We start from the raw sequence: 26747 nt of genomic DNA, 5'->3' as shown, positions 1-26747 counted from the left end.
ATACATATTATGTTTGTTATCGTTTTCTATCTTTATGCTGGCATTTTGTCACGATAAATTTTCATCAAGAGCATGATTTGGGTAATTTTTTCCCCCAGGTACACCTCCCACATCTCCAAGTTCCCAACATGGCATCACATATAGCTGCAAAGCCACGGTACATTTCTCACAGTTCTACAGGTCAGACAAAACTAAAATATAAATCTTTACATTCTAGGAATAAAATGTTCTTAAAAAAAAAAAATAAAAAAAATCAAAAGGGCATTTTTACCAAAAATTACTAGTTATTACACTAACACTTGCAAAACAGCTGTTAAATAAACTTTTAGATCAATTCTAAAACATCACTAGATTAACACCGCAGTCTAGAATGACAACTCATCTGGGGTTTCTAACAGAAAGTGATTTCAAGCCTCTTCTTGTGCAAGTACGAAGAGTGCTTGTTATTTCAGCAAATCAAACATATTTAGGACCACAGCTTTAATTTAGACTTAGACAACTTTATTTGTCATTTTGTATGCACAGACTGAGTACAGAACGAAATTTCGTTTGCATGGAAGTTTGGATGCTCGTACAGGGTCCAGTAGCCATCCATGACGTTGCAGGAGTAGATATCGCGGCTGCGGAAGTGCTCTTGCAAAGACTCGCAGTCCTCGTTGAACTCCATCATTTGACCTTGGAAGTTGGGGCCGCTCATAGATGCGGATGCGGTAAGGGCCATCGCTGGTCTGCAGGTGGAAGATGCAAAATGAATGGACCCTTCCGATCTAAAACAAGCAAATACCTCCTAGAAGCATTTTACACAAACCAGCACTTTATAAAAACATAACACTCTCAGACAGATGTTTCTAGGCAGTTGACAAGAAATAACAGGATAGTTTAGCACTGCAGAAACACATTTTCCTCATAGCTGTGGAACTCTGTCTGAGGCAGCCCTCTAGGAATAGGCTACTTCCTTTGGAAGTAGCCTGTTCCTAGACTGGTTTTGCTGCCAAAAATCTTGATTCTGTCCATAGAACCAAAATCCCTAAATCATCAGGACAAAAGTCCTAGCAGGCGAATAACTGACCTACTCTGGCCTCTTCATTGATATCAATGACAAAACTACATTTTTATGCACCTACCCAACAGCAAGAAGAGATTAATCTTTGCTGGGGAGAATGTCAAACACTGTGTGTAAACAAAAACCGATCAGCCTGGTGAAGTTCCAGCAACAATCTGACTTTGATGACATGATATCACAAAGATCCACTCAACACTTTGTTCTTTATTACATTCCTGTAAACTGTTGAAAGCTACTAAACAACTGGAGTGGCCCATGATGGTGCAGAAACTTATCGTTAAATGAACACAGATGCCCAACAGTTCTTAATGTCAGTGCCAAAAAGTTTGACAGAGCTATCAGACACACTAATAACTAATAATGATTAATTTGATAGAGACAAAATATACATATTTTGCTGTGTTTTTGTCTGGTGCAAAAATTATCAGCTATTTTTATGTCAATGCAATCATGATCCGCACAGGTGTGATATGAAAGAGTTATGCTAAAATAATTTAATCAGTTCATTTACCAGACTATCAGAGAGGGGCAGGTGTTTCTCAAATTATTGTCTTGTGTTACCAATGGTTACCTCCATAGGAATGTGTCAACATGGCCTCACATGGAAGGACACTACTGCTAAGAACAGGCCTTTTGCAGCTGAAAGAACAATTTCAACAATCTAAATCATCAAGAACTTTGAGGTTAGAGGTTTGCTTGCATAAGGAAGCTTAAGGACATCCAGCAAGCTCCAGCTAAATCTACCCCCTGGGGAATTGCGTACAGAATTGTGCTACCACTGGGGCACAGCTTGTGAAACATTGGCAACAGATGGGCTTTAGTGCATCTGCATGCATAGATAAGAATACTTCAGGAAAGAAGACAAGGAGAAACTGAAATTCTGCAGGGCAATTAGGACGGTCAGCAGAGAATGATGATGAATATTCCGACTAACTGTCTGGGACAGCTGGCGAATCATTCATTCCTAGAAGAAAAACCAACTGCTACACAAATCTTTTTTGTCACCAACAGTAAAGCATTCTGATAAAATCCATGTTTGGGGTTGATTGTCATCCAAGAGATTAGGTTTACAATTCTGCCCAAGAACACTGCCATGAATAAACAATGAGATCAGAAGTAAGAGCAACTTTTTCTGACCTGTGTTACAATCCAAATATGAAAACAAAGTTGCTCAAAGATCAGAACATTGACATTCTGGACCGATGGGATCTAAACTCTCCAATTTTAGACTCCCTGAGAACCTGTGGCCGGTTCTTAAAACCAGGATAAGAAATAGAGGCCAAAAGACTGTGTTCAAAACTGAGACACGAACAGGCCACCATTAGGATTGGACCCAGAAGAAGACATCCAGCATGTCAGAGAGAAGAAGAAAGGTTTTATGTTTTTACTTATAAAACATTTTGAACTTATGAAAGTTGTTTAGTTATATCAACATCCATCTATCCTTTGTCTTCCACTAATCCAAGATCGGATTGAGCAGGTAACCAATCCAAGATGATACCCGGACATCCTCATGAGTTCTGGGTTTTCCCCGACATCTCTTCCCAGTGGGACATGGCTAGAAAACCTCCAAAGGGTGGCGCTCAGGATGTATCCTGTTCAGATGCTTGAACTTCAACTAACTCCTGTTGAAGCAGAGAAGCAGCAGCTCTACTTTGAGCTCACTCCAGATGACGGAGTTCCTTACCTTATCTCCAAGGTTGAGTCAGGCCATCCCCCGGAGGAAGCCCATTTGGGCCGCTCTTAAACAGGATCTCAATATTTTGGTCATGATTCATGTATCACGACCTTAGGTGAGGACTGGAACACAGACGGACTGGTACATGACGAGCATTACTTTGTGGCTCAGCTGTTTCTTCACAACAGACTGGAGCTTTGCCTACATTACTACAGACAAAGTCCATATATGTTTGTCCATCCTACCATCACTTCCGAACAGGACAGCAAGAGACATAAAGTCTTCCACCTAAGGCAGAGACTGACCCTCTACTCAAAGCAGCATGTAAAAAATTATAAAACTATTCAAACTACAAAACACAACATTTGTGTCACTGTGAAAACCTTTAGACAAGGTCTGTCTCTCTGTCAAGATATCCCACTTATTCAAAAGGCATCAAAGTGTGCGATGAAGAGTACCTACAAAGTGACTTTAAATTGTTCATCATTCCACTTAAAATAAGTTTAAACCTGTCATATTACTCCTTCCACTGAACTATACTGTGTTTTGTTCATAAAGCTACAAAGCTGAAAACATTTCTTATATCACTGTTCAAAAAATACAGCCATTTTTCCAACATTAAATCTGACTAAACAACTACTGGAAGCAATTTGGGGAATATAAAATGATGTAATGTGTAATAAGCTTCTCACAGGTTCATCCCCAATATTTAAATTAAATGCATTTCACAAAGGCCCCAATGTTTCTGATGTGTTTTCTGTGGCCTAACCTAACTACAATTGCAGTCTTTGAGCATCAGATGGAAAAACAGGGGAAGATTGCTAGTCTGAGAACAACATACGAAATGTGAAGTATGAGGAGGGAGCATCGTGTTGCGGAGGGAGGATTGCTGCAGGAGGGACTGGTGCACTTCACATACGTAGATGGTGTCATGAGAAAACACCATTGTGGGGAAATTTGGAAGAAACATCTCAAGGCATCAGGCAGGAGGTTAAAGCTTAAGCACCAATGGATCTTCCAAATGGATATCTCCAAGCGTTCAGCGGTATTAGTTATAAAGTGGTTTGAAGACAGCAGAGTCAATGTTTTGGAGCAGCCATAACAAAGTCCTAATTTCAGACTTAAAGAAAAATTGTGAACTGAGCTAAATAGGTGTGTGTAAGTGAGGTGGTCTACAAGTCTGACTCAGTTACACCAATTCGGTCAGGAGGAATGAGCCAAAATCGCAGCAAACCATTGTGAGAAGGGTACCCAAGAAATGTTTAACAAAGGTCACACAGATGGATGACAGCTTCAATCCTGCAAAGAGTCTTGTGAGCCCTCATAGGGATCAGCTGCTTCCTGGTGACAATCGCTGTTTTCCTGCAAGAGCAGAGAGCAATGGGAGCATTTCCATCAGCAGGTGACAGCAGAGGACTTAGCAGTGAGGTACTCACACTGACAAAGGACTCGGACACAGATGGAGAGGAGGATTGTGCAGACACTGGTCTCTGTAGTGTACTCGCTTTTGTCTGCTGAGACAACCATTTTTTCAGTTTTTGATCTGTTGGAGTTAAAAAGAGACTTTGAAACAAGTATACGTTGTCAGTGGGGAAAGAGATCAGTTAGACAAGAGATAATTCAATTCAATTCATTTTTATTTATATAGCGCCAATTCATGAAACATGTCATCTCGAGGCACTTTACAAAGTCAAAATTAATCATATTATACAGATTGGTCAAAAATGTCCTATATAAGGAAACCAGTTGATTGCTTCAAAGTCCCGACAAGCAGCATTCACTCCTGGAGAGGTGTAGAGCTACTGGGAGAGTTGTTTGCATTGTCCATGGCTTTGCAGCAATCCCTCATACTGAGCAAGCATGAAGCGACAGTGGAAAGAAAAACCACCCATTAGCGGGAAGAAAAAACCTCCAGCAAACCGGGCTCAGTATGAACGGTCATCTGCCTCGACCGACTGGGGGTTACAGAAGACAGAGCAGAGACACAACAAGAGAGACAAACAAGCACAGAAGCAAAAATTAATCCAGTAATCTGTTCTATATTAGATGATAATAGCGGGTAAGATGTCTTCTCTGGATGATGTCTCAGATAATAAAACGCCAGACCAGATGTACCTACTATGAAGAAAAAGAGAGAGAGAACAAAAAGTTTTAAGCAGAAACGATGACGAGCAATGCATAATTGAAGAACAGTAGAACTCGTTAGAGTGAGAAAAATAGATCCTGATGTCCTCCAGTAGCCTAAGCCCATAGAAGCAAATCCCCATAGGTAGGTCAGGGCAACATAAGCCACTCTAGTTATAAGCTTTGTCAAAAAGGAAAGTTTTAAGATTAGTCTTAAAAGTAAACAGGGTGTCTGCCTCACGGACCAAACCTGGGAGTTGGTTCCATAGGAGAGGAGCCTGATAGCTAAAGGATCTGCCTCCCATTCTACTTTTAGAGACTCTAGAAACCGCCAGCAGACTTGCAGTCTGAGAGCAAAGTGCTCTGTTAGGAACATACGGGGTAATCAGAGCTCTGATATATGATGGAGCTTGATTATTAAGGGCTTTATACGTTAGAAGAAGAATTTTAAATTCTATTCTTGATTTAACAGGAAGCCAATGAAGGGAAGCTAAAATTGATGAAATATGATCCCTTTTGTTGATTTCCATCAGAACTCTTGCTGCAGCATTTTGGATCACCTGAAGACTTTGAACTGCATTTTGTGGACTTCCTGATAGCAAAGAATTGCAATAGTCCAGCCTTGAAGTAAAAAATGCATGGACTAGTTTTTCAGCATCGCTCCTGGACAGAATGTTTCTAATTTTGGCAATATTCCGGAGGTGAAAAAAGGAAACTCTGGAAACTTGGTAATATGGTATTTAAATGAGATGTCTTGATCAAAAATACCACCAAGATTTTTTACTTTAATAATCAGCTCTGTTTTAAAAAGTCTTTATGAAAGGAAGTACATTCAATTCAATTTCATTTACATAGCGCCAATTCACAACACATGTCATCTCAAGGCACTTTACAAAGTCAAATTCAACCAAATCATACAGACAGATTGGTCAAAAAGTTTCCTGTCTATGGAAACCCAGCAGATTGCATCATGTCTTGACAAGCAGCATTCACTCCTCCTGAAAGAGTGTAGAGTGGACAGTCACCTACATTGTCCATGGCTTTGCAGCAACCGCTCATACTGAGCATGCATGATGTGACAGTGGAGAGGAAAACTCCCCTTTAACAGGAAGGAAAAACCTCCAGCAGAACCAGGCTCAGTGTGAACAGCAATCTGCCCTGACCGACTGGGGATTGGAGAAGACAGAGCAGAGACACAACAAGCACAGAAGCACACATTGATCCAGGAATCTTTTCCATGTCAGAAGGTAATAGACAGTGTCATCTCCCCTCTCCACTCCTGTCTCTCCACACCCCATACCTGTGTAAGCAGAGAGAGGTTGTCCCTTATTTTATTATTAGTTTAAGCAGCTGTTTGCTCCAGATATTTATCCATGTGGATTATTTTAGCCATAAAAAATATCCAAGACAATCTTGCGTAAACAATTATACACACATTTTTTTTAATTTTTGTTTTATGTTTTTAGTCTTTGACATCATTTCATTCTTCATACTTCATACCGTTTCTCACAGATTTCTTTAAAGGGTTAATGTTGCAAACAAGACATGGGGCAACGGACGGGGGCTAAAGCCCCCCCAAGAGGTGTTACCCTCTATCAGGCATTTCAAGGCAGGTTGGAAAACAACCCGTGCCGATTAAAGCCGAGCAGGGAGGGGCGGAGGAGTGCGGGTAAAATCGGTCAGGGGAAAAGAGGCTTTTGCAAAAAATATCTTTCACTTTAATCACTTATTTGTCATGATTTAGGTTTTTGCCTGTTTTGTTTTCGACTTTTTTATATTAGTCTGTCACCTCTCAGCCACCAGTCTTCATCCAATCAGCTCAGTCTCCCTCCAGCCACCACTCTGCTCAAGATCATCTCCACCTGTTGCCAATAATTAGTCAACTCGGCACAGTCCCCAGTCCACATCGCCTGTTTGGGTCTGTTCTCTACCTGCATCTTTTGTTCTCCTGCTCATCTCTGGCTGCCTGCACCATCAGCCATAACTCATATGTTCAAGTCTAGTTCTGCTTGTCTGCCTCACCTGCCACTATTCATCCTTCACAATAAACCTTTTAAATCGTAACTCTGTGTCCGGCTGAATATCGGGTTCACCAGCTTCAATCATTACATTATTAATAAACCAACCAACAAACTGAATGAATGAATAGGCAAATAGAATCAATCAATCAATCAATCAACTTTATTGTCAATTTCTTCATATGCTCCAGACATACAAAGAGATCGAAATTACGTTTCTCACTATCCCACAGTGAAGACAAGACATATTTACCAGACTAAGTACACAGACAACATAACATTCAGATAAAAGTAAATAAGAGTGCACATGCAGTGATGAAATAAATAAAAGCAGCAAAATTTGGTTTTTAAATTGTACATGGACAGTCAATAAAATATTAGTGCAACAATAAAATATTAGTGCAAAAGTTCTGTTTTTAGTATTAATAGGAGTCATTATGTAAGAGCAGCAGAAGTGCTGTGTTTTCTGGACAAAAACAACAAGTTTCAAAGTGCACAAGTGTGCAGGTGGAGTAACGCAAGGCAAGGCGGCCATCTGTGGGTCCAATGTCCAGGATGTTATGTAGCTGCAGGTGGAGGGGGGAGAGAGTTCAGCATCCTAACAGCTTGGTGTATGAAGCTGTTGCTGAGTCTGGTGGTGCGGGAGCGCAGGCTTCTGTACCTCTTCCCAGAGGGCAGTAGATCAAACAGATTGTGAGCGGGGTGACTTGCATCACTCACAATTTTGGTCGCCTTTCGGGTGAGGTGGGTGGTGTAAATGTCCTTCAGGGAGGGGAGTGAAGCACCAATAATCCTTCCAGCTGTGTTCACTATGTGTTGCAGGGCTTTCCTGTTGTATTCAGTGCAGCTTCCGCCCCACACAGTGATACAGCTGGAGAGGATGCTCTCACTGGTGCCTCTGTAGAATGTGGTCATGATGGCTGGTGAAGCACTTGCTCGCCTGAGTTTCCACAGGAAGTACAGGCGGCGCTGAGCTCGTTTTGCCAGTGATGCAGTGTTGGTGGTCCAGGAGAGGTCTTCACTGATGTGCACCCCCAGGAATTTGGTGCTGCTCACTCTCTCCACCACAGGACCATCGATGGTCAGTGGCAGGTGCTGGGTGTGACCTCTCCGGAGGTCAACAACAACCTCTTTGGTCTTGCTGACATTCAGCAGGAGGTTGTTGTCCCTGCACCACGTGGTCAGATGGTCGACCTCCAACCTGTATTGAGTCTCGTCGCCCTTGGTGATGAGACCCACCAGAGTTGTGTAGTCAGCAAATTTCACTATGTGATTGTTGCTGTAGGTTGCAGTGCAGTCATGTGTCAGCAGGGTGAAGAGCAGCGGACTGAGCACGCAGCCTTGGGGGGCCCCTGTGCTCAGTGTGATGCTGCTCGAGGTATTGTTTCCAACACGTACAACTTGAGGCCTCTGACAGAGAAAGTCCAGTAGCCAGTTGCAGAGGTAGGTACGGAGTCCCAGTTTGTCAAGTTTGCAGATGGGTTGTTGTGGTATTATGGTACTAAATGCAGAACTAATGTCTATAAACAGCGATCTCACATATGAGTCTCTTTTTTCCAGGTGGGTGAGGGCTGGGTGGAGGGCAGAACAAATTGCATCCTCTGTAGACCGTTTAGCTCGGTATGCAAACTGGAAAGGGTCCAGGGTGGGGGGGGGAGAATGTTTTTTATATGTGACATGACAAGCCGCTCAAAGCACTTCATAATGATGGGTGTCAGTGCCACAGGGCGGTAGTCATTGAAGCAGGATGGAGCAGTTTTCTTCGGCACAGGTATGATGGTGACAGCTTTGAAACATGATGGGACGATGGCTTGCTTCAGGGAAGTGTTAAAGATGTCTGTGAAGACATCCTTAAGTTCCCCCGCGCAGTCCTTCAGTGCACGACCTGGGATGTTGTCTGGACCTGTTGCCTTACGGGTGTTGATAGCAGCAAGTGTCCTCTTCACGCTGTCGGCAGAGAGGCACAGGGGCTGCTCGTGTTGAGGGGGATGAGTCTTCTGTGGGCAGGTGCTGTTTTGTGCTTCAAAGCGAGCAAATAAGCGGTTCAGATTGTTGAGCAGAGGGATGTTGCTCTCACAGCTCTGTGGCGTGGGCTTGTAGTCCGTGAGGACCTGAATGCCCTGCCATAGGCTTTGTGCGTTCCTGCTGTCTTTGAAGTGGGTGGTTATCAGTGATGGGCAGTAGCGCCGCTACATGTAGCGAAGCTATTAGTTAAACTACATTTTCCAGTAGCTTGACCGTAGCGTCGCTGCTTTATGAATCAAGTAACTTTCCTGTAGTGACGTTATTTTTTTGATCAAGTAGCGACGTAGCGTCCACAAACGCTACAAAATCCAGGACATAACTAAGAAATGAAACCAGGTTTGCTATTTTGAAACAACATTCAGAGTGAACAATCAATCTGAGTTGTTGGTTGGACATGTTCATGCGCAAGCTTCTACTTTGCCTCTCCTGTCTGTATCTAACATGCGCATGCGTACGGCAGTGGAACTTATGGCAAGCCGATTAGGCAAATACTCGCCCGTACAATAACGTGCAGTTCCAACCCATATTTTACGCGAGCGCGCGTTTTTTACGTCACCGCGCGTTTCCAGCCAGAACACGCGGTGACGTAAAAAACGCGCGCTCTCGTAAAATACGTGCGGTGGCGTTAATAATGTTTGGTGGCGTTTTTTGCATATTATATTATCAGGAGGCTGTCTTTTATGTGTTCAGCCACTAGATTTAAAGGTGTTTTACCCAATTAGAACACTGCAGCACCAGACACAACCAGGAGGTCCCTGAGCGTTGGGGAAAGGCAGAAAGAAGATGCACCTTCTGATCCTGTCTAAATCCTGCTTAGTTCAATAATAAAGTCTGATATTACACAAAACTCACTCTGCTTGTTCTCCCCACTTATGCCCTTGGTGCAGAAGATAAATGAAATCTTTAACAGAAATGTTATTAATTCTGAAAACATTATCATGTGAATATAAATACAAAGCATACAGAAAATGCAGCTCTATTAAGTGACCTGGTTTATTTTATTTAGTTTTTAATTTCTTTTCAACATTTAGTTCTACTACTTGGCTTGTGCTTTGGTAGTTTCATGTTTAAAATGACAAAAGAAATATTAAAAAGCTTATGGTGCATCTTCTTTCTGCCTTTCCCAAACGATCAGGGACCTCCTGGTTGTGTCTGGTGCTGCAGTGTTCTTATTGGGTAAAACACCTTTAAATCTAGTGGCTGAGCACATAAAAGACAACCTCCTGATAATATAATATGCAAAAAACGCCACCAAACGTTATTAACTTCCTGGGGAACAGCAGAGCCACAGGGAGAGTCGTCTGCATTGTACATAACTTTGCTGCAATCCCTCATACTGAGCAAGCATGAAGCGACAGTGGGAAGAAAAACTCCCCATTAACGGGAAGGAAAACCTCTGGCAGAACCGGGCTCAGTATGAACGGTCATCTGCCTCGACCGACTGGGGTTACAGAAGACAGAGCAGAGACACAACAAGAGAGACAAAAAAGCACAGAAGCACACATTGATCTAGTAATCTGTTCTACATTAGATGGTAGTAGCGGGTGAGCCGTCTTCTCTGGATGATGTCACAGTTAACAGAACGCCAGACCAGGTGTACCTACTATGAAGAAAAAGAGAGAGAGCAAAAAGTTAAAAGCTGAAATGACGACAGTCATTTCAATGTAATACAATGCAAAACTGCAGAACAGTAGACTGATGAACAGTAGAAATCAGTAGTGACAAAATTAGACCCTGATGTCCTCCAGCAGCCTAGGCCTATCACAGCACAACTATAGAGATAGCTCAGGGTAAGATGAGCCACTCTAACTATAAGCTTTGTCAAAAAGGAAAGTTTTAAGATTAGTCTTAAAAATAGATAGGGTGTCTGCCTCACGGACCAAAACTGGGAGTTGGTTCCACAGGAGAGGAGCCTGATAGCTAAAGGATCTGCCTCCCATTCTACTTTTAGAGACTCTAGGAACCACCAGCAGACCTGCAGTCTGAGAGCAAAGTGCTCTGTTAGGAACATACGGGGTAATCAGAGCTCTGATATATGATGGAGCTTGGTTATTAAGGGCTTTATACGTTAGAAGGAGAATTTTAAATTCTATTCTTGATTTAACAGGAAGCCAATGAAGGGAAGCTAAAATTGGAGAAATATGATCCCTCTTGTTGATTTTCATCAGAACTCTTGCCGCAGCATTTTGGATCAGCTGAAGACTTTGAACTGCATTTTGTGGACTTCCTGATAGTAAAGAATTACAATAGTCCAGCCTTGAAGTAACAAATGCATGGACTAGTTTTTCAGCATCACCCCTGGACAGAATGTTTCTAATTTTGGCGATATTCCTGAGGTGAAAAAAGGAAACTCTGGAAACCTGTTTAATATGGGATTTAAATGACATGTCTTGGTCGAAAACACCAAGATTTTTAACTTTATTACCAGAGGCCAAGTTAATGCCATCCAGAATAAGTGATTGATTAAGAACTTTATTTTTTGAAGACTCTGGCCCAAAGATTACAACTTCTGTCTTGTCAGAATTTAAATGCAGGAAATTTAAAGTCATCCAGCTTTTGATGTCATCAAGACATGACTGCAGTCGAAGTAACTGATTGGATTCATCAGGATTTATGGATAAATATAGCTGAGTGTCATCAGCATAACAGTGGAAATGAATCCCATGCTGTCTGATAATTTTGCCAATCGGAAGCATATATATAGTAAATAGAATTGGTCCAAGGACTGAACCCTGTGGTACTCCACAAGTGACCCTAGAGTTTGAAGAAGATTTATTATTAACATGAACAAACTGGAATCTGTCCAATAGATAAGATTTAAACCAGCCTAATGCTTTTCCCTTAATCCCTACAGTATGCTCAAGTCTTTGTAGGAGAATATTGTGATCAACTGTATCAAATGCAGCACTGAGATCTAACAGGACAAGTATAGACACAAGTCCATTATCTGAGGCCATGAGAATATCATTGGTGACCTTCACCAGAGCTGTTTCAGTGCTATGATGAGCTCTAAAGCCTGACTGAAACTCCTCAAGTAGGTCATTACTTTGTAAATGTTCACATAGTTGATTAGCAACTACTTTCTCAAGAATTTTAGATAAAAAAAGAAGATTAGATATAGGTCTGTAATTTACTAACTCATCCTGATCAAGAGATGGTTTCTTAAGTAAAGGTTTAATAACAGCTACTTTAAAAGCCTGTGATACATATCCATTTACCAAGGATAGATTAATCATGTCTAAAATAGGACCACTGATCAGAGGGAATACCTCCTTAAACAACTTGGTTGGGATTGGGTCTAACATACAGGTAGAAGGTTTAGATGAAGCTAAAATTTTAGATAGCTCAGAAAGCTCTACTGCTTTTAAACAGTTCAGACACTGCGCAGGTTCTAAGGATTCCTCCAATGCTGCCTCACTTACTGAGGACGAGGTAATCATGTTTGGGAGGATGCCAATTATTTTATTTTTAATGGAATCAATTTTATTTATGAAGAATCCCATAAAATCATTACTGCTAAGAGCTAAGGGAATGGATGGATCAACAGAGCTGTGGCTCTGGGTAAGTTTGGCAACTGTATTGAAGAGAAATCTAGGATTATTCTTATTCTCCTCAATTAATGATGAAAAATATGCTGAATAATATTGTACAACAACAGAGTGTCTTCAGTCAGACGCATTTTTAGACCTGCTGTAAAACAGACCGCTACAGGAGATCCTTCCTGCCAATAGCCATCAGCATCTACAACAACTCTATGAAAAAACCTGCATAATATGAATTACATTAAATTTTCCTTTGGGATTAACAATGTAACTGGCACCGGGTCACTAGTGACCCATCCATCCATCCATTTTCTGATCCACTTAATCCCTCATGGGGTCGCGGGGGTTGCTGGTGCCTATCTCCAGCGTTCACTGGGCGAGAGGCGGGGTCACTGGTGACCCATCGGAACATATTTTTGACTTAAAAGCCATGTAGTTCCTACCCTAGACTTCTATTTTAGAAAAACACTCTAGTCTGAAGCTGCTCGTCTAGGCCCTCCTTCTTTAATTAACATCTCTTTTGACCAACCATGATGATCCACAGTTTCTCCAGAGCTAATGTTATTCACCACAGCTCAGTTCTCAAAGCCCTACATTTTCACCAGATAATGTATGTTAAGCTGCTGGGATGACCCAAATAGCAAAAGAAGAAGTTGTGGAGTTTGTCACAGGTTTTTATTCTATTCCATTCAAATTTGAACCTGTCACACAAAAGATTTGTCTCTTTTGGCTCCCTTATTTTTCAGCTAGGATCTCCTTGCATCCTCCTGCAGCTGCATGTCGAAGAAAGACACAAGAAAACAAGAGCAAAAAAATTTATAAATGTGTGTGTTCCAACTTCAGTAACTAAAAACTGGTTACCAGAACACCATACTGGACTTCTTAGTCTGAAAAAAGTGTTAACTTTTGCGCTTGCCTCTACTTCAAAGGGTTCAAGAGCAGCATCTAATTTAATTTGGGTATATATGCACCAGTTAAGGGGTTAATTGCGTATTTATGTTTTTGTTAAATGGAGAATGTAACCAGGTTGGGATATTTTATTCCATTAAAAGTAGCAGTTATATTACCATACTTACCATAATAATTCCAGCGAAAGATGAAAGGATCAATGCCTCTCGCTCTAAGCGATTCAGATATTGAGGACTTCTGAAGCTGCTGGTGGCTCCACTGTGGTGGTGAGGAAAGAGGATGTTTTGTTAAAAAATTTAAACATATTCAGCTGAGATTCTTGCATAAATGCTGTTGTCTCCACAAGTAACCAAACACAGACCCATTCCCCTGAAAGAAAACTGTAACTTGGTATTATGTAACTTATCACAAATATTAGGAACTAAAAATATGATGATTTCTGTGATACTAGCCTTGGTTTGACACACCACCCAACTATATTTGTAAGAATTTTGGATTGTAAACCAGAGATGGTCAAATTTGTGCTGGATTTAGAACATTGAAATAGCCCTTCAATTTAATCCTGACATAGAAGCTACAGATCAGCCACGGTTCATGGCCACACAGTTTTTCAGTGCTTACTTACAACAGAAGGCATGAAGTGTTAACCCCATTCAGTGCACGTGCAATTTATAAAAAGAAAACCGATTTTCTTGGTGCAACTTAAGTGCTAATGGTGGCCCCTGAATCCACACTTCTCTGGGCTGTGAGCGATTTTGGAGATATCCAGAATTTCCCTGGAAAAGCCGCCAGTAGAGCCCAATTTCAAAGGCGGGACTATCAGGGTCAGCGGAAACAGGGCAGAACCAATCAGAGAACTAAGGATGTGAAGCAAACACCAAGTAACATGCTGTTTTAGCTCTTAGAGCAGCCAGTTGTTGAGTTTTTAAATATATATCCAGCTCATCCAGGACATCATAAACAGCATCATTAAAGCATTGCTCAGTTGCTGCCACCATCATGACTGTTATGGTAAAAAAAAATGTGGCTTGAACACATATAGTGTAAGTTAGCCTTGCTGACCAAGCTAGTCCAAAACTATAATTACCGTAAATAATATGCTGTTGAAAAAGCCAAAGTTAAGACATTACCACCTAACCTGACAACACCCAGATGCATGTCTCGCTCCGCCTAGCTCCACTCACATACTTCTGGGACACCGCCATAGGAATTGCCTTTATTGAAGGCTGGGCCTTATCAAAACTTCTTGCATATGATTGGATAAGCCACTTGTCTGTCATCTTTATCGACGTGCTATTTCAACCACTCACACCGAAGCTAACCCGTGACGCTGATGAGAGCGACGCAGGGTTAGCGGACGCGCCCCGGAGAACAAAACTTGCCAAATCCGGTCAGGAGAAGGGCGAAAACATCGTTTCCACCAACAAAAGCCTTCAGAGGCGTTCTCTGATGTTCTTTTAATGAAACAATATTAGGTAGATTGGACAACACGGAAGAAATAGCAGCATCAATGTTAATGCTTGCTTCCTCGACGAGCCGCCATTGCTGTCTGTCTCACGTCACGGTCGCTTCTCCACTACGTCACATCTATGAAATGCCAGCCCTGCGTCCTGACTGGCCAGACCATAAAATTGGCTGGAGAAATCACTTTCAACGGGCGATGTCCCAGATGTATGTGAGTGGAGCTAGGCGGAGCGAGACATGCATCTGGCTGTTGTCAGGTTAATTACCACCATCTTGTGGAAGGATTTGATAGAAGTGCTGAAGGGAGCAGATACTGTAATAAAATACAGAGTAACTTACATGCTTACATTCAGCGACATGTGCGAATGCTAATTGTGAACATCTGTGACGATTTGTAAGTAGCATATGTTTGAGTTAAAGCCTCTTCAATTTAGTCATTCAGTTTCTTTGGTTGTGAAGGGAGCTAAATTGTTAACATGTATGTGCTATGCTAAACACTCATGCTAGGAGTGATTGTGTTGATTTATTGTTTCTTGACTCAAATGTAGGAAAATACAGTTTCTAAGTATAAAGAAATGTATTTTGTTTCTACTATATCATGAATGGTTATAATATGATTCTATTTAGTAGTTTGAGAAGTGATTATTAATCTGCTGAAGAGGTTACTTAAATATATTTTCCTATTTATCTCCTTTTAGATCAAACCTACAGATTAACAAGAAGGAAAGGATTGTTTAATGTCCTGTGCTTTAATTGAACTTCAATAAAGAAGTGTTGAGACCACCAGAGCATCCAGAAACACAAAGACAAATGCTATTACACCATCATACAGTTCTTCACTCCTGATTGCAATTGATCCTTTGAGTCAGAGAGCATCTTTTAGGGCTGGATCATATAGAAAAAAAGGGTATTGATAAAATAGAAATCATGTTGATCGATATCGATAATTATCAAGAAGTTCAAAACATATATTTTAAGTGCAGCCCTGGCCTTTTTGTGCTGTTGTTGGCAACCTATTTTTAGATAACGAACACACAAACACTGAAATCGAGCTCAGCCCTTTTATTGAACCAACTTTTTACCAAAGCTGCAGGTTTTAAAAAAAGAATGGGTGGTCTTTTAACTCTTTGAATAGGGCAGAGCTTGGTTCCTGAGTCTGCGTTTGTGATTGGTTGGGAAGATGTAATGACTGTAATTTTAACCTACATGGCTACAATGCAATGTTATTCTATTGAACTTTTTAGTGACCCCTTTTTTTCTATCATTCGTACATGTCTATCGATCGATATTTATTGTTTTGGAATTATCGTCCAGCCCTAGCATCTTTCCTTAAACTTTGATTTACCAATTGCCATAGGCTGTCATAAATATAATAACAAAGATGGCTGCTTTCAGAGTTTGGCCATAACTGGGAGGCATGGCATGTTGATGAGTGTACTATGAACAGGTATTATTCTTGGTTCTCTAGCACTCTAAACGCAAATCATATAGTACTATGAAGTGGAGAGGGGACCAATCCTGCCGGCATATCTCCTGGTGTGAGATGGGGTGAGAGATATTTGTGAGAAACCTTAGGACATAGATTTCGGTTACCTCAGGCAATAATTAAGTGGACTCTGATGGCTAAGTACAAGTCAGTTACACCTTCATTATGCATTATGCCTTATTCCTCATTTTTGGCAGTGGGTATATTTACCAAAATATAATACGAAATGCCCTTTCTAAACAAACTGTATTCATGTTATGTACCCACAGAAAATGATGATATCTGATGTGTTTCTCTGATACGCACATAATGTCTGTGTCAAGCACATCCCGACATTCATCTTTGTTCAACCACCAAAAGGCAACACCAATGGCCAGGTCATAGTGAGCCTGTAGTGATACAAATGAATGATCTCGTTAATCAAGGATACATTTTTTTTAGAAGAACAGAAATTATCTGCATACAGAATGGGGCATTTCTCAAATGACGTCACATTTGCCCAGAGACAGCCCAGTTTCCTAGCTGGTCGAACAAGCGGAGTGCAAATTACAATGGCAACAACCACAATACTAATCATCTTGGAAGATTACAACATCCCAGCTTCATTTCAACCTGCTTCAATCCGGAAACCCAGCATAGAACATCATATTTATTTTTTATTTTACTTTTATTTTTTTTCCAGTGTCCTGTCTAGCAATGTGGCAATAGGAATTGATGTCTCAATGCCAGATAGAGCTCGACAGATTTTGCTTTCACAAGTGGAGCGAACAGCTTTCGCCATAGTGCTCCGCTTGATTTATGCGTGTTAATAGTTTTATTGTGATTCCTGCAGGGAGAATTTCAAATTATATGGACACTACAATTGGAGAGTAAAGGAAGAACAAGAGGAAAAAAAAAGAAAGAGAAGAGGTGAAAGAAAGAGATAAAAGGGAGAGAATGATAAAACGTTCTCCGTCTGCTCCATCACCTGGAAAGAGAGATGCAAAAAGAACAGCACAACCAACAGACATAAAGCAACAGATACAATCGAGTAACACCTAGATGCCATTGCTAAATCATATGTACTATTATTTAAGCTGACATGTGTAAAGTGAAACCTGAAAAAAGAAAGTGAACATAAATAAATAAATAAATTACAGGCTTTCTGTATACAAAAGACCCCGATCCTCCCTACGCCCGCTCAGATGTTGTGTTGTTGCATGTTGTTCTCAAGTGTGTTTAAAACTGGGAGCGTTGAAGGGGGTGCACGGCACAGCCCCCCCCGGAAGGAAGCTGGTGCCAGCGCACCCCCTCCAAGCAACTGCCCAGAACCCTCAATGTCTAAATGCGAGAGGAGGTGAAGGGAGCCGTCCGAGGCGAGGCTCACACAACATAAGCCCCCCCCCAGACGTCTTCCCCCCACACCCCCATACCATGGCCTACATGAATGTGCGTTGTGAAAATGTTTGGAGTGAAAGTGTCTAAAATGCATGATAAAATTGGGGAGAGGGACGTCACCAGAAAGTGGCAACCTCCAGTAACGCCCCCTCCCCAAGGACCTACATGTGTGGTGGCGTGATGGAGCAGGCAGAGGGAGGAGTCCGGGGATGGGGAGCAATGGACTGGGGAGCCATCCCAGGGAGCCAGCTCCCCTACTGACTCCAATAGGCACCCCCGCTCCCCGAAAGCCCCACCCAGAGAAGGGGGCCCTGCCAGCGGCACCACCGTAGCCCAGGGGCCAGGGAGAGGCCGTAGGGCCCGCCAGCCAACCACCCACCAGGACCAACACCTCCACCCCCCCAGCCCATCCACCAAGCCTACTGGCTTTACCCCCACCCCCACCCCAAAAAAAATTAATAAATAAATAAATAAGAGGGGGGACCCTGCACCGGGAGACGACACAAGCCGGGACAGGGGGCCGGACACAAGCCCACCAGAACGTCCACCCCCCCCCACCCCCACATTTAATCCCTCCCCAACACTAACATTCAAACAACTCACCATACATTTGACAGTAGATATCCAGGCTGGGTTAGTCCCTACTCCCCCTCCTTCCCCTCCCCCCACTAGCAGAGTGCCGATCCAATGAAGGGGAAGAGCATCTGCCCCGAGATGTTAATGTCCATGCCCCCCTACCAGCTCAAAAAGCCCCGAGGCCCCCCAGCGCACCAGAGGCCCCGTGCAGGGGCGGACACCCGGGTGCGCGCCGGCCCACACCCCAAGCGGCACACCCCCCGGAACCGGAGCATAGAACATCTTAAACGGTGGTTGAAATTTTTAAGTTTCAAAGTGAGTGGAAATAAAGCAGCATTAGTAGAAAGGTTGGAGAGGCTGTCCTCTTCTCTCTCTCAACAGATCAAATGCGAAGAAGAAACCAGCTGAATCCACGTAGAATTACGGCTAATACTAAGAAAAAATAAATGTATTATTACAGGCCAATGTTTTAAATTATTATAGGGCTTACTGCAAAAAAAACAACAACAATCATCCCGCTGCAATCAGACACTCCTCACCTCATCAGATCCTTTATCACCATCACACACACACACGCACACACACACAAGATCACTGTGAGAGATACAATCGACATAATCCATGTAAAGAAGCGGAACACCAGCAACATAACCCCCACACGCCACTTCTAAGCATCACAAATGCACATATTTGGCTGATATATATATACACACTGGGACTTTCACTGCTCATAAAAAACTGTCACGGGGTTGAGCCCCACTCTCTTGCTGCGCTGCGCGATAACCAGAAAAAAACAATCCCAAGAAACCGCAATCGCCAACTCAGGAAAGTTACAAGTGACTTTAGAGAAAAATAAGCCCAAAGTGGCTTATTGTCAGGATTTGTTTATGGATGAACTCAGAACACACACAGGACAAAAGTTTGAGAGGTTTATTGAAGGGTAGATGACTGATGGAAGATGTAACCAGAGGTGCAGGAATACAACGGCTCAGGGGTGCAGGTGAAGGCAGGGGCTGACGGCCAGGAGAGAGAGTCCAACAACGCTGAGCGGGGTGGCACAGAGCAGAGCCTTCTCAGAGCGGCTAGTCAGGTTAGCAAATCACTGGGGACACCAGAACACAGAGCAGAACCTCCCAGGAACAATGGTGAGGCACAAAGTCTTTCAACGTGGCAAACTAACCTTAAATCCGAAACCAAGGCAAGGACGAGGACTGGCGTGGAGTGGATGATTCAGAAGACGGACCAGCACTAAAGTGAGGCAGAGGGAGGTTTAAATAGGAAGACTAACAGGTGACATGCATCTGACTGAATAATTACTAACAGGTGTGACTGACTGCAAGGAGAGTGAAGTGAAGGCTGGGTGGAAGGGAAGGCTGAAGTGAGGGGAAGGAGAAACTAAAAACAATAAATAAAGTTAAACCCTAACTAAAACTAAAACAAGGTGGAAAAACCGAAAACCAATGGCAACAAAAGCCGAATCAAAACTAAACCATGACATTACCCCCCCCTCAAGGCCGGTCTCCGGACGGCCTAACAAACTAAACAACAACCAACCTAGGGTGGGTGGAGGGTGGTACGGATGGCGGGCTAGGGTCAAACAAAACAGATCAAAGCAGGGTGGGTGGAGGGTGGTACGGATGGTGGGCCAAAATCAAACAAAAAAAAACCAAACTACCCACTCAGGGCGATCTGAAACAAAAGGAAAAACAAAAGCGGACTAAAAGGGGTCTCTAACAACCCCTGGTAGGCAAAACAAGAACGTCTAGCAGATGCTGAAAAGCAAACATCGCCACAAGGAAAGTCAGGCGAACATTGCCACAAGGCAAAACGGGCAAGGCCAGACATACTAACGCCAGAGGGAAGAAGTAGGCGTGCTAACGCCAGAGGGAGAACAGGCGCGCGACAGCGCCAGAGGGAGGAACGGGCGCACGACAGCGCCAAAGGGAAGGAACGGGCGCACGACAGCGCCAAAGGGAAGGAACGGGCGCACGACAGCGCCAAAGGGTAGGAACGGGCGCACGACAGCGCCAAAGGGAAGGAACGGGCGTACTTAACGCCAAAGGGAAGGAACGGGCGCACGACAGCGCCAAAGGGAAGGAACGGGCGCACGACAGCGCCAAAGGGAAGGAACGGGCGCACGACAGCGCCAAAGGGAAGGAACGGGCGCACGACAGCGCCAAAGGGAAGAACGGGCGTACTTAACGCCAAAGGGAAGGAACGGGCGCACGACAGCGCCAAAGGGAAGGAACGGGCGCACGACAGCGCCAAAGGGAAGGAACGGGCGCACAACAGCGCCAAAGGGAAGGAACGGGCGCACGACAGCGCCAAAGGGAAGAACAGGCGTACGACAACGCCAGAGGGAAGAACGGGCGTACGACAACGCCAAAGGGAAGAACGGGCGTACTTAACGCCAGAGGGAAGAACGGGCGTACGACAACGCCAGAGGGAAGAACGGGCGTACGACAACGCCAGAGGGAAGAACGGGCGTACGACAACGCCAGAGGGAAGAACGGGCGTACGACAACGCCAGAGGGAAGAACGGGCGTACGACAACGCCAGAGGGAAGAACAGGCGTACGCCAACGCCAGAGGGAAGAACAGGCGTACGACAACGCCAGAGGGAAGAACGGGCGTACAACAACGCCAGAGGGAAGAACAGGCCGGGGCGTGAGGGAAACGCCGGGGCTCGGGGAAGAGAACGCCGGGGCGTGAGTGAAACGCCGGGGCACAAGGAAAGCAGGAACATCTAAAATGCCAAGGAACAAGAACGGAGGGCGTACTAACACGCCGGGGAACCGAGGTCGTCCTAAGACGCTGGGGAACCACAAATCAGAGGGCATCCTAACATGCCGGGGAACCAAGAATCAGAGGGCGTCCCAGCACGCCGGGGAACCAAGAATCAGAGGGCGTCCTAACACGCCGGGGAACCGAGAATCAGAGGGCGTCCTAACACGCCGGGGAACCGAGAATCAGAGGGCGTCCTAACACGCCGGGGAACCAAGAATCAGAGGGCGTCCTAACACGCCGGGGAACCAAGAATCAGAGGGCGCCCTAACACGCCGGGGAACCGAGAAACAGAGGGCGTCCTAACACGCCAGAGAGCCAAGAATCAGTGGGCGTCCTAACACGCCAGAGAACCGAGAAACAGAGGGCGTCCTAATACGCCGGGGAACCGAGAAACAGAAGGCGTCCTAACACGCCAGGGGACTAAGGAACTAAGAGGCCAAAACAAAAACCAAGGAAGCTCGAACCAGCCAAAGCTAAGGAGCATGAAACAGCTCAGGGCCAGGGGTCAGAAATCTAAGTGAGCGCTAAGACCTAAGGAGCGCTGGAAACCAAAAGCGCAGGACAAAAATAAAGAATCAAACCAAGAACTAGAAAATAAGGCAAAACTAGAGCAGGGATAACACCACAAAAGAAAAACTAAGGCAAGACATAAAATCAAAACACTAAAGCAGAAAATGAAACTAAAGCTAACTACGAATGAAGGAAAAAAGAAAAACTAGGACTTGAACAAGTACACTAACGTGACAACCAGAGAGCTAAAGCTAAAATGACAAGGCTGGGCAAACCTAGAAAACTAAGGCAAAATCTAGACTCCTAAAACAGAGCAGGAAAAAACAAAGCAAAACAGAGACTAAGTACTCTAAGAAAACAAAGAACCCCCTAAATAATTCTAAACCGAGGAATTCTAAATCAATCAAAACTAAAGCCGAGCTTAAACAAAATAAAACAGAAAGCACTGGCCTTAAGGGCGTAGGCAAAGACGGCTGCTAAGCCGCAAGAGTTCTCGTGGAGGTCGTCCTGGACGAGGCAGGCGGCGGAGCAGCATCGCCCGACTAAGCCCTTGAGGAGGGCGGCCCTGACGAGGCAAAGTCAAGCGGCCTGGAGACCGCGGTCGGCAGCTCCGGCCGAACAGAAAAGTCAAAAGCGGGCGCCGTGGTGGACGGCCCCGACGAGGCAAAGACGAGCGGCCCGGAGTCCGCAATCTGCGGCTCCGGCCGAGCAGGAAAGTCAGAGGCGGTCGCCGTGGTGGGCGGCCCCGACGAGGCAAAGTCGAGCGGCCCGGAGTCCGCAGTCTTTGGCTCTGGCCGAACAGGAAAGTCTGGTGCGGGCGTCGTGGAGGACGACCCCGGCACGACGAACTAGAAATAGGAGTAGCATCAACTAAGGCCTCATCCTGAGGCGAAACTACTCCCTCGGAGGCCTCATCCTGAGGCGAAACTACTCCCTCGGAGGCCTCATCCTGAGGCGAAACTACTCCCTCGGAGGCCTCATCCTGAGGCGAAACTACTCCCTCGGAGGCCTCGGCCTGAGGCGAAACTACTCCCTCGGAGGCCTCATCCTGAGGCGAAACTACTCCCTCGGAGGCCTCATCCTGAGGCGAAACTACTCCCTCGGAGGCCTCGGCCTGAGGCGAAACTACTCCCTCGGAGGCCTCGGCTTGAGGCGAAACTACTCCCTCGGAGGCCTCGGCCTGAGGCGAAACTACTCCCTCGGAGGCCTCGGCCTGAGGCGAAACTACTCCCTCGGAGGCCTCGGCCTGAGGCAGGGCGGCTCCCTCGGAGGCCTCGGCCTGAGGCAGGGCGGCTCCCTCGGAGGCCTCGGCCTGAGGCAGGGCAGCTCCCTCGGAGGCCTCGGCCTGAGGCAGGGCAGCTCCCTCGGAGGCCTCGGCCTGAGGCAGGGCGGCTTCCTCGGAGGCCTCGGGCTGATCTGCGTCGGCCGGCGGAGCGGAGCTTTCAGCGGCCGGCAGAGCGAAGCCTTCAGAGGCCGGCAGAGCGGGGCTTACGGTGGCCGGCAGAGCGGAGCTTTCAGCGGCCGGCAGAGCGAAGCCTTCAGAGGCCGGCAGAGCGGAGCTTACGGTGGCCGGCAGAGCGGAGCCTACGTCGGCCGGCGGAGCGGAGCCTTCAGCGGCCGGCAGAGCGAAGCCTTCAGAGGCCGGCAGAGCGGAGCTTACGGTGGCCGGCAGAGCGGAGCTTACGGTGGCCGGCAGAGCGGAGCTTACGGTGGCCGGCGGAGCGGAGCTTTCAGCGGCCGGCAGAGCGGAGCCTACGGTGGCCGGCAGAGTGGAGTTTTCGGGTGGAGGCGGAACCATCTCTTCAGCTACCTCGGACGCTGCCGGGCTACAGGCTTCAGAGGGCGGGTCCTCCTGAACCCCCTCACGGGACCTGAGCGGAAGCGAGTCTTCGGAGGCCTTAAAGCGTCGGAGTGCCCGGCGTCCCAGCCGGGAGGAGCCAGACGGGGGTACAGAGGCTGTCAGAGGGGTGGCTGCAGGCCCACGGGGAAGAAGATCGTCCCGGTCACCGTAATAGAAGCTCCACAGCTGGTCCTCCTCGACATGTGGGGCTCTGATGGATGGGACATTGAGCTTTACTCGGGGAGCCAGCTGCGAGTCATAGAGGTGGTGACATAGGCGATGAAGGGATCTGCGGCTTCTCTTCTCGTGCCCTGGGGTAGCGGCAACAACGCCCACGTAGAACACCTGGGGAGTGGAGTCGGCCTTGATCGGCGGCGCAGGGTCCTGGGCAGAAGCCATCCTGGCGTACCTCTCTTTCATCAGGCGTTCGCACATGTCCAGGTATGCACGGACCTCCGGGGTGTCAGCCCCTGCAGGTAAGTTCCATGTGGTGTCTGAGTTCATCCTTTTGGCTGGTCCGTACTGTCAGGATTTGTTTATGGATGAACTCAGAACACACACAGGACAAAAGTTTGAGAGGTTTATTGAAGGGTAGATGACTGATGGAAGATGTAACCAGAGGTGCAGGAATACAACGGCTCAGGGGTGCAGGTGAAGGCAGGGGCTGACGGCCAGGAGAGAGAGTCCAACAACGCTGAGCGGGGTGGCACAGAGCAGAGCCTTCTCAGAGCGGCTAGTCAGGTTAGCAAATCACTGGGGACACCAGAACACAGAGCAGAACCTCCCAGGAACAATGGTGAGGCACAAAGTCTTTCAACGTGGCAAACTAACCTTAAATCCGAAACCAAGGCAAGGACGAGGACTGGCGTGGAGTGGATGATTCAGAAGACGGACCAGCACTAAAGTGAGGCAGAGGGAGGTTTAAATAGGAAGACTAACAGGTGACATGCATCTGACTGAATAATTACTAACAGGTGTGACTGACTGCAAGGAGAGTGAAGTGAAGGCTGGGTGGAAGGGAAGGCTGAAGTGAGGGGAAGGAGAAACTAAAAACAATAAATAAAGTTAAACCCTAACTAAAACTAAAACAAGGTGGAAAAACCGAAAACCAATGGCAACAAAAGCCGAATCAAAACTAAACCATGACACTTATAATAGCAGACTATGCAACGCTGAAGCTCATATGAACAGCCTTCATGGATTGAATGATGTTTTAAAGCCTCTGAGAAAACGCAAAATAAACGTCGCCTACCTGCCCAGATGCTGCAGTCGCTGGATTCGGGTCTGGACGTTCAAGCGTTGGCTCCTTGCTACTGAGGAAATGTAGCGACCACTTAGGTGATTGATTACAAGCTCGTATCCAACACTGACATTTATCGGCAATCCTTCAAGGTTTTGGAAAATCAGTGGAAAAAAAACTCCTTTCATATGATCACAATCACCGTATTGCTAGTCACTCCAGCAGATACCAACGCAGCTGCAGCGTTTTGTTGTTGCCACAATATTGTATGTTGAGGTGATATTCAGGACAGATCTGTTTACTGACTCATACAAGTAAACTATTCAAGCGTTACCACTCTGCTTGTTTAACCACAAGATGGCCGTGACACATGCATCTAAATTTAGTAATTTGACGTCATTTGAGGAATGCCCTATTGTTACCAGGTCATCAAGCATTGTTGAGCTTCCCCTCCCAGTAGGATCAAAGGACTCTTCTCGGATCTTCTGACCAATGTAATTACCTCTGTTTGGACATTTGAAAAACATTCATCTGTGACCATTTTTGAAATGGATTCACACAATAAGGAGTTTGATATACTTACATGAGTACTTCAAGGTCTCTCTCTTCAGCAGAACCAGGCTCAGTATGAACGGTCATCCGCCTCGACCGACTGGGAGTTAGAGAAGACAGAGTAGAGACACAACAAGAGAGACAAACAAGCACAGAAGCACACATTGATCCAGTAATCTGTTCTACACTAGGTGGTAATAGCGGGTGATCTGTCTTCCTTGGATGATGTCACAGCTAACAGAACGCCAGACCAGGTGTACCTACTATGAAGAAAAAAAGAGAGAGAACAAAAAGTTAAAAGCTGAAATGACAACAAGCAATGCAAAACTGAAGAACAGTAGAACTCAGTAGAGTGAGGAAAATAGGCTATGATGTTCTCCAGTAGCCTAAGCCTATAGCAGCATAACTATAGAGGTAGCTCAGGGTAACATGAGCCACTTTGTCAAAAGGGAAAGTTTTAAGCCTAGTCTTAGAAGTAGACACGGTGTCTGCCTCACGGACCAAAACTGGGAGTTGGTTCCACAGGAGAGGAGCCTGGTAGCTAAAGGATCTGCCTCCCATTCTACTTTTAGAGACTCTAGGAACCACCAGTAGACCTGCAGTCTGAGAGCGAAGTGCTCTGTTAGGAACAAACGGGGTAATCAGAGCTCTGATATATGATGGAGCTTAATTATTAAGGGCTTTATACGTTAGAAGAATTTTAAATTCTATTCTTGATTTAACAGGAAGCAAATGAAGGGAAGCTAAAATTGGAGAAATATGATCCCTCTTGTTGATTTTCATCAGAACTCTTGCTGCAGCATTTTGGATCAGCTGAAGACATTGAACTGCATTTTGTGGGCTTCCTGATAGCAAAGAATTGCAATAGTCCAGCTTTGAAGTAACAAATGCATGGACTAGTTTTTCAGCATCACCCCTGGACAGAATGTTTCTAATTTTAATTGGCCATATTCCGGAGGTGAAAAAAGGAAACTCTGAAAACCTGCTTAATATGGGATTTAAATGACATGTCTTGGTCATAAATAACACCAAGATTTTTTACTTTATTACCAGAGGTTAAGTTAATGCCATCCAGATTAAGTGATTGATTAAGAAGTTTATTTTTTTAGGACTCTGGTCCAAATATTACAACTTCTGTCTTGTCAGCAGTGGCGGCTGGCCTATAAGGGGCACTCGGGCACTGCCCTCCCTAGATGTGGAGGGGAAAAGTCAAAATATATAGAGATTTTAAAAGTATTATTAATGTCATTTAACAGCGCATTTCCACCAACAGAACGTATCATTTCTCACTTGTGGGGCTGTCGCTACAAGTGTACCGAAATAAGCAATCGTATACTGTTGCTAGGGAAAATATATAAATATTTGGCTAATCAGCATTACCAAAATGAATGGCTTTGGGGCTCCTGGAGTCTTTGCCCTTGCTACACAGTGATAGGTGTATAGACCATTTCACGCGTGACGTCACAAGCTACATCCGCGCTACATCGGGGCCCCGCGGGTAGGCAAAAACAGTACTGTTCTCGTCTACTACCATGACAAAACGGGCGAGTTAGAGCG

General features: G+C 45.1%; 1 protein-coding gene across 3 annotated transcripts; it reads right to left on the bottom strand.

Moving 5' to 3' along the window:
* Positions 1-281: 281 nt before the first annotated feature.
* LOC110367890 (uncharacterized protein C2orf80) lies at positions 282-25344 on the bottom strand. Of its 3 annotated transcripts, XM_021314577.2 has the most exons (5): positions 25222-25344; positions 25061-25142; positions 16616-16698; positions 13527-13617; positions 12526-13223 (listed from the first exon to the last, which is right to left on the bottom strand). In XM_021314577.2, exons 1-5 carry the CDS (start codon positions 25275-25277, stop codon positions 13197-13199), a joined length of 339 nt encoding a protein of 112 aa, XP_021170252.1. In that variant the 5' UTR covers positions 25278-25344; the 3' UTR covers positions 12526-13196. The 3 variants fall into 3 exon arrangements, 1 of the variants encoding a protein (XP_021170252.1); XR_004931332.1 differs by lacking the exons at positions 12526-13223; positions 25061-25142 and adding an exon at positions 282-4284; XR_004931333.1 differs by lacking the exons at positions 12526-13223; positions 16616-16698; positions 25061-25142 and adding an exon at positions 282-4284.
* Between the last annotated feature and the right edge of the window lie 1403 nt (positions 25345-26747).

The sequence above is a fragment of the Fundulus heteroclitus genome, chromosome 7 (assembly GCF_011125445.2).
Source record: "Fundulus heteroclitus isolate FHET01 chromosome 7, MU-UCD_Fhet_4.1, whole genome shotgun sequence".
NCBI lineage: Eukaryota > Metazoa > Chordata > Actinopteri > Cyprinodontiformes > Fundulidae > Fundulus > Fundulus heteroclitus.
Note: the sequence above shows the minus strand (reverse complement) of the source record. Positions and strands in the feature narration are given on the sequence as shown.